Source organism: Porites lutea, chromosome 13 (genome assembly GCF_958299795.1).
Source record: "Porites lutea chromosome 13, jaPorLute2.1, whole genome shotgun sequence".
NCBI classification, from domain to species: Eukaryota; Metazoa; Cnidaria; class Anthozoa; order Scleractinia; family Poritidae; genus Porites; species Porites lutea.
Window position 1 is genome coordinate 11,075,538 of NC_133213.1, and position 15,739 is coordinate 11,091,276.

The following is a 15,739-nucleotide window of genomic DNA, read 5'->3' on the forward strand; positions in this document are numbered from 1 at the left end:
CGAGAGACAAGACACAACTCAAGATTCAAGATCATCCATCTACGTGTCAGATATCAAGTCACTCGCGTGGCAGTTGGGATATAAAAATACGTAATCATATCTCTTTGCTAATTTCAAAAGCTTGATGTTTGTCTCGGTTATTAAAAAAATTAGAATTAGTGGTTCAATCCTACATGTAAGTTATTTTCAACACCATACTTAAGTTTACTCTTCCTGATAATAAAAAACTGTTGCAGCTGACTGTTGTTTTAGTTCCTAAAGGTATCTTGGAAGAATATAAATTCCTAGTTGTACTTCCAGACAAGACTTGCGTAGGTTTTAAGTCTCATATTTTTTTTACTTGACCTAAACCTTCAAAAAACTGCAAAAGTTGTCTTAAATAATGAAAGAAGGAAATTAAAAAAATTAAAGCTCAGATTCTCCACAAGTCAAACTCGCCGAGTTATTCAGTCTGAAAGTGGTCAATTAATACATTTCATTTTCAGTAACTCTATTTTATTCCGAAGCTTTATGCTCGGCCTCTCTCACTCTCTTCTACAAAATTAAGTCTCCCTTTTTCCTTAACTAAAAATCAGGTCGAGTTACACCCACGCGCAAACCTACTCGATTTGATATGACTCCATGCGGCCCAGACTGTTGAGGAGGTTTTAGGAGATCACCCGCTAAAGTTAGCTTCAGTTTCAACAGAAAATATTAACGTTTGAGTTCCCAGACAAAACAATCGCTGGGAGCAATCCGTTGCGAATGAACTTGTCACCTCCGGCATCTCCATTTGCTGCTACTTTGCTGACAACAAATTTACTTGTTAGTGACTGATTTCGAGAAAAAACATGAAATAGATTTTCATAAGAGCGAAAATATCAGTCACTAAAATTAATGACTGTGTAATTCCTGTTATCAGGGTTCGTACTCTTTTCAGGCCTTCAAATTCCATGATAGTCGACCTCACGAGTTTCTAAGCGAGCGGAGCGAACTTTTTACGGACAAAAATAAAATCGCTTATAATAACTCAGATACAGAAGGCACTTTGGATAAAATTTAACAACATAAACCCTCATTTAGCCGCAATTAAGAGCTTTACATTTCAAAAGAGGTCAAACAAGAACACTCCTGCATCCGAGATCATGACGACCAGAAACAATAAGAAACCGCAGAAAATCAATATGCCTTTAACGACCTCTCAGTGTAAAAAAACAAAAAAAAAATGGGCAAAAATCACATTTGCTAAGTCAAAACCTTTTTCCTTCACAGCATAATCTACCTGTCAGAGAAAACATTCATTCGAACAAGCAGCTGAGATTTTGGCACGGGATAAAAGTCGAGTGTAAAAGTCGGACCTCTTTTTACAATAGGGAAGATACTTAAAACAACCCCTGTGGTTGGCCTGTTACGTCAGTCTTTGACATAAAATACATTTCGGCGGAAATTTTACGCTGTCCGACAACGAGGTCAAGATTTCGGAACGATGAAGTTTAATCCATGACGGCAATTATTCACTACCCGTCGCGTCTGATACGAGTTGAATATCTTATCAACATCGGACTATAAAAAAAGATGATCAGATTTATGTATAACGCCGAGCACTGAATACTGAAATTGCAAAGCTGATTTTTGGTTTCTCAAGTTTAATGTTGGTTGCACAACTTACTTGTTGTGTATTTTAGTAGAATGCTGGGCGCTCAATTTTCAAGAATGCGTTATCATGTTAAATGTTGAGAGTTTAAGTTGAATTATTAACTTGGAATGTCGAAACGGGAAGTTGAAAGTTGGGTGCTACAACTTAATTTTAGTCGCTCAAGTTGACTTTTCAAGTTTTCCATGACCTTTAGTTTAGCTGTCAAAATTCCTTGTTTTAGCATATTTTTTTTACCGTAAACAGTTCAACAGACACAAACTCTGGTGTCCACCAAAATGCGTACCGTTCGCGCTGTTGAATTACTCCTCTTGATCTTAAAATGTCCTTGCTTTGTTTGCCTGCGAGCAAGCTCTCCGGGTCGCTCTGGCGGCGGGGCGAGAAAAGGAAGTAGAGCTTGCAACTGCGTCTGTGGACTTTGAATATACTTCGATGCGAAATGCTGATTTGCGGAGATGACATTACTAATGACGTCATTTCGCACGTGTCTTTCAATGTTTGTTACATTCGCGCTCGTTTCCGCTTCGCGCTGATTGGCGGAAATCTGACAGTTCAGTCGACCGGGACCCAGAGGGGATTTGGAGGTGGAATTCAAATTCCAGAGACGTATTTGCAAGCTCTCCTTCCTTTTTCTGTCCCGCCGCCAGAGCGCCCGGAGTGCTTGCTCGCAGGATATTGCTTTGTCATCTGCAGTAACATATCTACCAAACAGAACCTTCAATTTCCATGCCTATCAAAGACCGAAAATTAAATTCCATGACTTTCCAGGTTTTCCATGGCCTGTACGAGCCCTGTGTTATTTATGCTCAAGAAGATCTGTTACACAAGTAGTTTTTTGGTACGCTTACCTTCAACTCTCCGGCCGTACGGGAGAAAGTATCGATGACAAACCACTGAGTTGAACTGATCCTTTAGTTTTATTCCGAAGACACACGAGTCAGTTACACATCAACTCTTCCCCCGATCCAATCTGTTCTAAGTTTTATGTCATGAAAAATCGCCCTAATTATAGAAATCAATCTTGTCAAACGATCTAATTCTTTGTTCTAACTATTTGATAAGAAATCACTTTTCTAACAAGAGATTCAAAGACTAGACTGCAAGCAGTCTGTTATTTTTCTTCGCAAAGTTACTGCACGTGAATTGCAATCGAATTGCAATCGCGCTGGATGAGATAAGAACTAGACAGATTTTAAGAGAAAAGGCGGACTGCAAGCAGTCTAGTCAAAGCCCAGTTGCGGTCAACGCTGTACAGACCGCGTATCTCTTAACGCTGAAATATTAAGCTAATATACCTATCAACTTTTTCAAAGTCAAATGCGTGCGATTTTCGCCTTATCAATACAGGGATTTCCGAAAACGTCCCAGTCCCATCCGAAGATTTCCGACGATTTTCAGAACACTTCCGAACGTTCCCAAAAATTTCCGAAGATGTTGAGACGACGTTTGAGCACTTCCGAAGACCACAATTTTCGCTTGTTTTGATTTCCCTGGGAGGCAAAGTCATCATTCGACGCCTTTTTGGAACATTTTCTTGGAAATTGAATTGAATTTTCGTTAAGTCATGTATTAAAGAAACGATTTGTCCCGATTTGTGAGTCAAATCGTCCTTGATGCGTGAGATCGAATTCTTTATTCCGCAGCCGTGAGATTCACGCATCATGTGTGAAAGTTGGCAGGTATATAAACTATATTAGTTCCTTTGTGTTTGACTTGTTAAGTTTGCAGTGCAGCTGGTTCGATTCTGGAATATCAATAGCTTGCGACAGTGGGATCAAAGGCGAAAGGCGCATTTTTATCGTCCTTTTTTCTTGCAAGGCTTTCTTTCGTTATCAAGAGCCGGGCTCAAATCCACGGTCAGACAGAAATTATTATCCTGCAATTAAGTTTTACTCACCAATGGATGATATGCTTAGGATCAGGAGGCAGGTAAAAACAAAATGTGAAGTGCCTGCCATAGTCAACGTTTGATGCTTGCTTCACGACAGGATCGATGTGTGACCGACTGTGAAGAGATCAGGATTTAGCCTCCCAGCTCGTATTTCGTCTGACGTATTTCGTCGACGAAATACGTGCTCCCCTAAAAACGCCTGCATGGGAGGGTAATGCAGGATTAGGATTAATGCCAAATTACCAGACATAACTAATCGAGATGAATGACATCAATATGTAATCGATGAGTAATCATTGGGTAATCAACTGAGTAGTCATTGAGTTTTCGCTATAATCAATGGGTAATCGATGCCTAATCGATGGCCAAGAATTTTGTGGCCTATAGATTGCTCGTTGATGTCATCGATGAGTAATTGGTGCGTTCGATCACTCATCGATTGCCTAATGATTATCCCTCAATTAGTCATTAATTACACATCTCATACGATTTCTCGCAACTTAACAAATACGAATTGAACTTGCATGTAGAAAACCAATGTATATAGGCAATGACGAAAACAGAACGGCAAATCAAATTTATTTATTGGACAGTAACTGAAATATCAAAAACGAAATGTCCAGAAGGTCGAGTTATCTGTCTTACTCTCTTGTCTATTAGAGTCTGTGAATTTGTTGAGAAACGCATCGACCACAGAGTGCCTACCGGGTAAAAGATCATGAATAAATAAAGTTTGTATCGTGACATTTATGTGAAAGAAGTCTTTGTTACTTTATTTTGGATTTGGTATGGTTGTGAGATTATATCGATAATTAGTCTCAATGAACTGAAAATTTTGTGGGCTATCGATTATTTATCGATTACTCATTGAATATCAGATGTAATTAATTACTAATCAACTGATTACCCATCGATTACCTATTGATTACTTATTGATTTCATTCATGTCATCGATTAGCTACGTCTGGAAATTACTACGTAACTGAAGAAGCTCTATTATGTCAGCACGTACGATCTCACTGCACAGCAGGAACGCTTTTAAAAGTTGTCACGATTCAGTCTGGTTGAATGCGTTCATGTAAAAAGTCAGCAATAAATTACGTTTGTCATGAAATACCGTTAGCTAGATTTGTACAGACATATGACGAAACTCTTTCGAAACTGGATAGCTTGGCCCAGTGTGAGAGAAGGGTTATGTTGTTGGTGTTATCGGAGTCTTGCTGGCCTGAGGACCGTTTCTCGAAAGTCCCGGTAACTTTTCGGGACCGAAATCAAATATTCAAATCGAAATATAAAGAATAGAAACGCGGGTCCTGGCTGGCAAACTACTCCATTTTGTTTCATTAACTTATAGTTTTATCATGTTAGATGCAAGACTATTGAAGCCTCTATCTTGCATGTAAACCAAAACAGCTTTACGTGCCGGAGCCCAGTCATGGGCTCCTAACGGATCTGCTCAGACGATACAGCATTGAATAAACGCTGTGATGAGCTCATGGAACACTTACAGAAAAGAGGCTATAAACACTCTCAAATCCAACGTGAAATCACAAAGGCAAAACTGGTACCACGTGACCAAGCCCTGCAGCTAAGCCGCTTTAAACAGAAACTTCACCAGGGTATCCCATTTGTGGTCACCTACAACCCAGCCTCTCCAAGCCTTTAAAAGATCATTACCAAACACCTTTCGATACTTCAATCTTCAAACCGCTGCAGAGATGTGTTTCCTGATAATCCTTTCATTGCATACGCCCTCGAAACCTTCGCGACGTCCTTGTAAAGGCCAAACTCAAGCATACAGAGACGACAGCTACTAAAGAAATGCAACTCCAAAGCATGCAAAACCTGCCCCTTCAGCCAAATACTCACGGCTAATGCGAACAGGAGATTTTGTTCCTTAAACCATTCAGTACACTGAATTGACAATAATGAACAATAGGGGTCCAAGGATGAACCCCTGCAGCACTTTCAAGTAATGCAAAGCTCTTCAAAGGACTGAGAATCGATGCACACGAGTTGCTTCCTCCCCGAGAAATAGTTCTTAAGCTACGGAAGGCTTTCATCGCATACGTAATAATAATTCAGTTTACTAATCTAAATGTCATGGTTAACTGTGACAAAAGCCTTAGTTAGGTTGATGAACGTAGAACCCGTGACTAGGCCCCTTTCATATTAATGAGACTTTCATCAGCGAGATAGGTAACAGCTGTCCCAGTTAAGAGAATTCTCCTAAATCCAGGTTGCGTTTCGCGAGAGGCTGGAAGTAATTTTCCGAGACTACCCCCTCCCCCCCCCCCCCCGGGAACTACTTAGCAAAGTTTTACCAAGGAGGCTCCGTCTAAAGGTTCAAACCCTTACCCTTTTAAATACCAGTTTTAAAAGATACACCTTCCATTAAAAAATTGGTACCTCTCACATATACCTACTAACAAGAAGTCTTCTTATGAGTGTTATTTAGCCTTGGAATTAAATGCTACAGCCCCGGGGGGCATAAGGTGCGTCTGTTAAAAAAAAAAAATTAAACAAAGGCCCTTTGAAACACAGTGGAACCTCTATTCTATCAGGACCGACGCAAGTGACCCTTGAATAGAGGTGTCCGCTGAATAGAGGTTAGGCTAGGGTTTGTTAATAATTAACCAACAAAGACAACATAAGAAAGATCATCAGTAATTTATCTCTGTGATATTATAGGTTGAATTCACACAAGTGCAGTACATCGGGTTATCTGAGATAGTTCAGTTTGTGAAAATTCCATAATTGTAATTAGTGTACACTTAAAGATATCGACCATTTTTGTGGTCAGTCGCTTTTTGAGTGCTAAGTTGTCCCCTTAGAGACAAAGATTATGTGGGTGTTTTTCCGCGACCGAATTTTCGTCCCTAGAATGGAGGTGTCCCGTGAGTAGAGGTGTCCCAAAGGCCCGGGAAGGGGGTTACTCCCTTAGATGGCCTATACGGCGATGTGCCGCTGAACAGGGTATGGTCTTCGTCCTCTCTGTCCTAAACAGGGTATATAATTTCGCGAAAGTCTGTCCTAAACAGTGTACATGTCCTTTGTCATAAACCGGGTAATAAATTAGAGGGTTTTGTCCTGAACAGGGTATGTATTTTGGGAATTTTTTATGCCCAAACTGGGTCAGAGTTTCAAACCCTCAGCGGCTCACCTATACTAAAATATTGATCGAATACTCTCTTGGGCCCGGTTAGCTCCATGGGATAAGCGCCGGTCTGCTGAGCGGGAGGCTGTAGGTTCAAACCCCTGCTTGACCAACACTCAGGGTCTTTAAATAAATGAGGAGAAAGTGCTGCCTTTGTAATAACATCTGCAAACGGTTCGACTTTCTAGTCTTCTCGGATAAGGACGATAAACCGCAGGCCCCGTCTCACAAGCCCTTGCACATATAATAAAAAATCTGTGGGACGTTAAAGAATCCACACACTCTTCGTAAAGAGTAGGGCACGTAGTGCCCGGTGTAGTGGTTTATCTCACTTTCACACTGGTGTACGCGGGCATCATTACTCATTCCTTTATTACTTGTAAACTGCACCTTAAGCAGTCTGGCAAAGTTCCCCAACCAGTGTTGTAAATTATCCCTTAAAAGCCCTGAGGAGAGTGGATAATAAGATATTTACATATTTTACATATTTAGGAGAGGTTCCACTGTCAATGATAAATTCGCCTATTGAATCTTTTGTACTGACTGTAACTTTAAAAATTGCTACTCTTTCATATACTTGAAACCTGAAAAAGACACCCCCTTTCGTGCTGAACCTCACCTTATAACAAGGAGCCGTTTTGTCGCCTCCTGGTAGAGTTCATGATAACGAGTGCCCCCACCCGCTTCAGAATAAAATATCAAACCACAAGTTGCCCTCTTCAAACTGTAAATTATAAATGATCCTGAGAGAATATACAGTGTGTTAAGGATTTCCCTGATGTACTGTTAGCTCTATACTCTCTTCCATTTCGCTGACACCGCTTTAGTAGAAATCTCTCTTTAGTCGTTCGTCGACAAAACGAATAGCAATATCGCTCTCCGCGTCTTCCACCATTTTTTCAGCGTCAATTAGTGAAGGACGCGTGGCTCTGAGCGTGAGTCATCCACGCGGAACACATTCTCGCTATGTGATTGGCTGTTGTCTAATCCCCTTGGGATCTGTGGTCTTAAAAATAACTCGAGACGAATTACCTATGGAATAGGGTGTGTATGGAGAATGCCTTCTCTGTCTTCTTTATCCTCTCTTGCTCTGCACGTGATCACGCTTTTCTGTCAATTTATTTTGTCATCTCTACACAACTGCGACGTGAAATTACCAAACGCCAAGGTCATCACTTTTACTGTATCTTTCTGAGCTGGGACGCGGTCTTCTCTCTTCAACTCCAGCTTAATTTCCCCTCTGAACGAGTTGGAATAACGGGAAAAGAGTTTGAAAGGAAGCGAAGTCAGGGTTTCAATGACGTTTTCACTGCTTCACCGTTTTCAGATCGTAAGGTCCCTATTTTAGATGTGCGTCTCATAGAAGTATGTGTTAAACAGAGTTGACTGTGTTGTATATAATGTTAAATAATGTATTTTTTCATAACACTAGCAGAAGATAAAAATAAGTTTTAAATATAAATAAATAAATTTGGTGATTACTTTTTGATTTGTATTCTGTAAAAATCACTAGTGGTTTGGTCGTCTTGTGCCTTTTGTGCAAAGTGCCAGTTTAGACGCCACTTTTGCTCCAATCCCTGGCGCTCATTCGCACCACCTCCCGTCCCCTCCCCCCAGAATATCCGGTTGAATATATCTTTGAAGTCGAATCAGGGGTCAATTTAATAAAACTTTTACACTTGTAATTTAAAGTGTAGCTGTTGTTTAAGAGTCTGAAAACAATAGCTACAATTGTAAATTACACTTGTAAAAGGTTTGTTAAATTTACCTAAGTATCGATACCATCGATGAGAATGACGTTATGAGGTCGCCGTAACGTCGGGCCATTACATCGTTAGCTGTTACTTGTTTATGTCTCTCAAAATCATCATTTATATGATGCCGATATCGGTAGCCTTTTTCGAGACTAGCCGTTCGGACTGGTCATCACTGACAACAAAATTGTTTGTTGAACTGTAAACTTTATTACTTACAGCACTTCTGACGAGACAAACTGGCAAGTACATTTGTTTCACGTTGTGAAGAAAAACTTCGTTTTGGATGATAACGAATAAAATGACTACTTTTACAGTGATACCCCACTGATATGATTTAAAGAGGAAGAATTACAGGACACCAGGGGGAGGGGTGGGGGAACCAGCCCTCCCTTCCCCCATCATGCCTGGGACGATCTGATAATGAAGGGACTATGGGAATTGGCGCTGCTAGGGACTTGTTACGTCATTCAACTTCCTCTTTCTTGTTTCGGATGCAGATTCGCTCCCAGTCGCAATTCTTGTTTTGAAATAACCTCCTCCTACCCTTCCTGTGCCCTTTTTAAACATGCCCCAGTGCAAACCCTTTATTGTTCGCAGTTGCGTCTGAGGTTCAGTTCATTCAAACTCATAATTTAACGCCAGACGTTGGCAGTTTGCTCTGACGTTCAGCTCAAACTCTTCATTTTAACTCTAGCCTAAACGTGAGCAGTTTCGTCTGATATTGGGTTTTAATTGTAATAGGCGCGTGATTTTTTTTTAAGTTTGCCCCTGCAACAAAATAAGAAACTCGGGAAATTCGTTTTACAGTCAGTTTTATTGCTGCACTTTTACAATGTATTTATTCAATATACAATCATTTAATCTTAACTTTTGCTTTCTCATTTAAAAAAACTTATGGGAATAATGCAATTCTCGGTTTTCACATGACGTCACCAAAATTCAAACTAGGGCAATATCGATTATTGTGAATACTTTGTTTTATGAGGCATTACAGCAGTTAAACACCTTTGTTTACAGCTATTTCGATGGAGGGGGGTGAAGAAATACGCACGCGACAATCCCGAAAGGTAATTTGGGATATAATCAATACACTGTTCCTGGCAGTGTAGCTGTCGGAACTACTTTTGTTGCTTTCCTTTAGCACTCGCAAACATATGTCCTTGGTCTCTGGTGCAATTCTCTCAAATTTCTTTGAACAACAGTGAACTCAATACCACCCACAATAACTTTCGGGATTGTCGCGTGCACTTTTTCCTACAACCTTTCTCGAAATAGCTGTATACAAATGTTCGGTTCAAAAGGGCTCCTTGAATTTCCAACTTTATGAGTTCCTCAAGCGATGATTTAATGTGTCATTTGGTTTCCGGTGGCCATATTTGTGCCCCTCAAAGGGACACCAAAATGGCAGCTCCATACAGAGCTTTGTAAATTTGGGTAAAACATCTTTTCGAATATGTCGCACATGAAATATTGCAAAGACCTGATTTTTGGCGAGGTTTTTTGTATATTGATCTTCTTCCGTTCCCTAGATTCTGGACTTTCTGTATTGAGTGGTTTCGTTTTTATTTTTAAAGGCGTGACAGTGAAAACAGAGAATTGATAGACGAAACGAGCACAGTTAGCTACAGGTCCTATCGAACTTAAGTCAATAGCGAAAGATGGTATAGCGAAATTCGCTTTTATCCCTTACTTTTTTAAAAACCCTTAGAGAAAGCAGCAATTGCATCTCTTCAGTCACACAAAGAGAGCATAGACATCAGCGCACACTTTTCCTCCGTTGTTTGCACCTTGCTTGACCAAGTTTTCACCGTACCACACGCGTAATTCTTGGTTAGGATGGACCCATTTGGGAGACGTAAAGAATGGGAGAACAAGTTCAGGTGAGAGGGAATTATATCCGGGAACCGTGTACCACTTTATGCTGGGAATCTTGGTATTAAGGAACTGACTTGGTGGGAGTAGAATTTGGTTGTTTGAGTCAGTGATGACAACATTGACTTGAGTGTTTATCCCGTTCCAATGATTGTCGCCACAGCCCCAGTAGGACCAGTAACTGGTTGGACCTGCAGTGTCACAGGACACGTATCCGTACAGATGAACCAGCTTTACGGCCGCTAATCTACCCATTGGGACGTAAAATCGTCCGAACTGGCTGCCATTTGCTTCAAAACATACTGGCCATTTATTTACTTTGCGCCAGCCAACTGAAAGAACAATTGATTTTTAATTTGAAATTTAATTGGACTGATCCCCTTTGGGATTTCTTCCAACAGTTTTATTTGATTTTTTAATCTAGATATTAAGAGTTCTCGATAAAATACGGACAACAGGTACTATATATCTTAGAAACAGTTATAACTCCCTCTTAAAGCAGAAGGTCAAGTAACTAAGTAGTGTATACCTTTCACACACCCCAGTTTAGTTTTCATTCAATAATTGAAACATTTCGTCTACATATACTGTATAGGATATACAAACAAGGAAATTGGAAAATAATGTCTTACAGGAGAGGGTTGTAGGAAGTTACCAGTACAGTAGTGCGAGTTTTCTAGCCCGGGGAGAGGGGGAGGGGGGGGTACTCCCTTATGTAAGCTATATAGGTATGTGCCGCACTATCGGGTAGGGTTTTTGCGCCGTTTTGGTCTGAAAACGGGTATACACTTTGCCTATTTTGGTCTGGAATCGAGTATGGTTTTCGAGAGGGAACTACGGATTGTATGAACGAATTTATCGTTTCAATTCCAAATTAATAAGAAAGAAAGAGAAATATGCGAATTCGAAATGGGTTTGAATAATTTTTTTTGTTTGCGCTTTAATCCAATCTTATCCAAAGGCTAAGTCTGAAAACGAGTGTGGAAAATTACATTTTTTGGTTCGAAATCGGGTCAGGATTTGAAGAACTGGGCGGCACACCTCACCAGGAATTCCCAGGAGTACCCCCTAAGGGTTTTCTAGTTGCTTCAACATGTAAAGCGTGAGTTGTCGTCATTAGTTTATGATAATTATGTGGATAAGAAGCAATTTCCTAAAGCATCTATATATTAAATTCCCAAAACGGCAGCTTTAGGAAAACAATGGTGAGTAAAAATCAGCGATATTGTAATGTGTAATGACGTTTTGATGTCTTCATGTCGTTGTTAGAGGGTGTGAATGGGGTTAACCGCAAAGCGACAAAGGGCGAAAAATATTACTGACTACCGACAAAACGAGTAAAAACTTACCGACTACCGACAGGAAAAATATTAACCGACTACCAACATGGGCTGACATTATCAATACTTGTTTCAGAAAAAAGAGCATTTTGTATTTTTTTTCTAGCCGTTAGGAAGTAACCTCTTTAAATTTATGACTCATCACATGGTCTAACAGAAAGAACTTCCTCTTTTGTTGATACGGGTACATAACTACAAATAATATCATAATCACAGAAGCAACACCTTAAAGATGCTACCGACTTTATAGATTTTATTGGAAAGACAAAGGTGAAAAAACTGAACGTTTCTTCTTTCGGTCCGAGAAATGCTTAGAGTAATCCTCAAAGAAAATTCTTTCCAGTTTAATGGAAAGCACTATCAGTAAAAAAAACATGGTACCGCGATGGGCACATACAGCAGTTTCCTTTCAAACATTTTCATGGCCGCATATACAACACAAAGTTTACGCAAAACCGTCTTTAAACCAACTGTTTGAAAATGCTGCATAAATGATATTTTTTTCCCTATGAGACATAAGTAAACCACACATGGTAGATTTCTTCAAATTCACGGAACAAGTAAACTTACTTCACCCTACTGCTCTACTGGCTATGAAATATAAGGCCGAAATATCTGACAGTGAGACAATCTTTTTAGTCCCGGTCGTATACCACGGCACAACATTCAACGAAAAATGAGAAAAAGCTATCATTGAAAACGGAAACGTTCCAGTATATACATTTTCACCTCTTAACACCCAATTATTGTTAAAATGGATTTGACAAACAAGAAGCCTTGACTATCCTACGAACAAACTCCTCTGAGGAAGTATTTCAAATTTCAAAAAGCGGTTGATGGACAGAGGCTGGCCACACAATTTTGAAAGAAAAATTGCTATTAGAAGTAAAACTCACAGAAGGAAAGCAGCGCTCCTGAAACAATCTTCTTAAGAAGATGAGGTATATTTTATGAATGGTGGCGCTGCTGGAGGCCTGTTACGTCACCAACAATGGTCGCTATCTTTACCGCCATTACAAAGAATTAGAAATCAGGTTAAAACAACGAGAAATGGTAATTGCTTGACATGAATAATAACACATAAATAAGCACTTTGCATGATTTTAGCTACAAGATTTTTCTTTTATTGTTGAAAAAAGTTGAAAAAAAAAACATACATTTTCACTCATAATGGCTTGACCACCTGCTACTTATTACGTCATACCTCGTAACCATAGAAACTGATCGTAACTAAACTTGTCTCAAATGCGTGCAAGGGATAAACGAACATCTACTGAAAACGTCAGGTGCTGATGTTTTATCCTCTTGGAAAAATCCCAGAAAAACATAAAGGGGGGAAGAGTGGCAAAAAGTGTTATTTCTTTGAGAAAGGAAAATTATGGCGAAGGACATGCTTGTTAGAGCCAAAAGATGTGCAGCCTGTCACCCCTTGAATTTTGTGACTAAGAATACCGAATTTAAGTATCCAAAAGGCTGAAGGCCATTAATTAATTAACTACTTTTTACTGTTCCCTGTAATCGACAGGGAAACCAAGTTCGCATTTACAATAAAAGGTTTGGTGATTTTATCAGTACTCATGATATTCATCTGGCAAACAGTGGTGAAATAAACGATCATGCTGCATAAACAAACAAGAGTTAATGAAGTTCAATCAAATGATGCATTCTTACAAGTTTTACTCTTTCCTTAGGGATCAAAGTCTTGAAACTCGGTGAAATACATAAAAAATATTAATAATTAACATGCGTTTTTACTTATTAACTGAGATTTTCCGACAACCGACAAAAATCAAAAAGTTTAACCGACTACCGACAAAGATCGAAAATTTTAACCGTCTACCGACAAAGTAACCGAATTTTAACCGACAAGTGGACCTCCTTCCCCCCCCTCCCCCCCCATTCAGACCCTCATTGACTTCAAATTCAAAAGGAATTGCACTCGTAAAATAAACTCAGTGAATAAAGATACAAAATGCTACTATAAACAATAAATATAATATAATTATATAAATGCTCGCTAAAATCATTTTAAAACGTCATTATCAAGTCAAAACCGATAACTGAGGTGACAAGAAAATGTTCGTATAAACAAACATCTTCAAACCGATGGAATCGGCCTGGGTGTTTTTAAACGTAAATTGCGCGGTTAAAGAGAAGCTCGTTCAAATCTTCCTTGGTACTTGAGAAGAATGTGAAAAGCCTTTCTTTTGAGTTTCGTACCTTATTGGTACCAAACTTCTCGATTAGGGCGAGAGTATTTCAGGAGGTTTCATTTTCGCGCTTTGAACAGGCAAATTTGAAAAAAGACGCATTGAATTTCGCCATTTCATAGTTCTCAACTTCATTTTATTTGACAACTTGTATAAACTTTTTACAGTTTCTAGATTTACTGGAACAACCAATGTTTAAAATCTTTGCAAATAGACCTAGTCACAGTTTTTTTCGATGCCATCTTGACGAGTAGGCAAACGCGTGAGAATAACAGTGTTTGCATGAGAATCTAATGTAGAATAATTTCCGTAGAACGGCTGTTCTGAAAAAAATAGCAATTGTAAACTAAAGCTTCACTCCAAAGGATTGTACTGAAGGAACTGAGGGCGTTACATGTGCTAGAAGACCTAGAACCATTTTTTTAAGATTTTCTATTCTTCGTTTTCACTGTCACGCAATAAACACGGCACAAATAAATTTTTTTAGTGCAATCCTTTGCTTTGTAACTTTAGTTTGCAATTGATATTTTTTCAGAACAGCCGTTTTACGGAAATTATTCGACATTAGATTCCCATACAAACACTGTAATTTTTCACACGTTTGTCTACTCGTCAAGATGGCGTCGAAAATCATGACAAGGTCTATTAACGTTATTTCACCACCGAAGATAGAAAATGGACCGACCAGTAAAACCAGTTAACAATTGTGTATTAGTCAATACGGCCTGTATATGTTATTGCTGTGTTAATATTTTTTTCTGTGATTTGAATTTCTTTATGGGTATTACAGTGTAAATTACGCGTGTTAAAATTTCGCGACGATTTTTATTGGGGGTCTTTGATTTCGCCATTTCTTTTTTCCATCGCGAAAAACGCGGAAATACTTTTACTTTGAAAGACCCGCGAAATAAAGGACCAAGGAGGTAGTTAATTTCAGTTACGAAACAATGTAATTATATATCTCAGAGAAAAGCTAAAGATCTCATTTATAGTCTGAGAAAACCCAAAACTCGAGCTGTGGGACTATATGAAAGCCGAGCGCGATGGCCGAGCGAGTTCTACAAAAAAAAATGAGAGCCAAGCGAGGGAATGAGTGTGACGAACTAGAAAGAAGATATAAAATCACCAAACCGATCAAACGACTTTGAGTGCGGTGATGAATCAACAAACCTGAGGCGATTTCTCTTTTCAGCCTGTTCAGCGAATCAGAACGGTAATTTACTGAGGGATTATTCTGCTTCGACTCCAGTACTTGGGTGTTTTCTTGCCAGGGAATACTCTCCGCCAACAGCGTTAACGCGCCGAGAAAAAAAACGAAAGCAAAATCCAAAATCAACTTCATTGCTGAGTAGACAACTTGAATAACGTACTCGGTGCCGTTCGGTGTTGTGTGGTTTATTAAAATTCCTTGCACAGAGTTTCTGTTCGTGTTAAAACAAGATTGGCTCACATTGGCCTTGACATGCAATAGATCCATCGTACGCCCTGATTGGTTTTGAGCACTGAGCGACTACATTAAACTTCCGTTATCGGAACGACTGTCGATAAATCCCGGAACAAGAGCTTCTTTCTCATCCTGTTTGTTATTATGTCACTACCGCGGCGACAGCTGTGCAGAATAATGAAGTTGGTAAAACAGATTTATCGCAAAACAAACAAAAAAGAAATGAATATTTTAACACTGAGCCTAAACAAGGTTGAGAAATACTATTTAAGGAGCCCAGTTAGTGCCACCTAATTTCTCTCGTCAAGTTCTTTTACACCACCTAAGTCTTTTTACGGTCGACTCCAATTTACTTGTCACGACTTTTTTTGGCACGAATTTTCCCGGGGCAACATTTTTGGCACCACTTAATCTTTGGCACGATTTTTCCGACAC

At 39.4% G+C, this 15,739-nt stretch overlaps 2 protein-coding genes across 2 annotated transcripts in view; both read right to left on the minus strand.

Moving 5' to 3' along the window:
• Window positions 1-3,691, minus strand: part of LOC140923753 (uncharacterized) — an 18,903-nt gene extending 15,212 nt beyond the window's left edge. Inside the window, exon 1 of the mRNA XM_073373827.1 lies at window positions 3,531-3,691. Coding sequence (XP_073229928.1) covers window positions 3,531-3,591 — 61 coding nt within the window. The 5' untranslated portion in view covers window positions 3,592-3,691. The remainder of the gene's footprint in view (window positions 1-3,530) is intronic.
• A 6,097-nt stretch (window positions 3,692-9,788) lies between these two features.
• LOC140922363 (uncharacterized) lies at window positions 9,789-15,337 on the minus strand. Its single transcript, XM_073372352.1, has 2 exons — window positions 15,031-15,337; window positions 9,789-10,642 (listed from the first exon to the last, which is right to left on the minus strand). The coding sequence occupies exons 1-2, from the start codon at window positions 15,335-15,337 to the stop codon at window positions 10,173-10,175; spliced, it is 777 nt and encodes a 258-aa protein (XP_073228453.1). The 3' UTR covers window positions 9,789-10,172.
• Window positions 15,338-15,739: the final 402 nt, after the last annotated feature.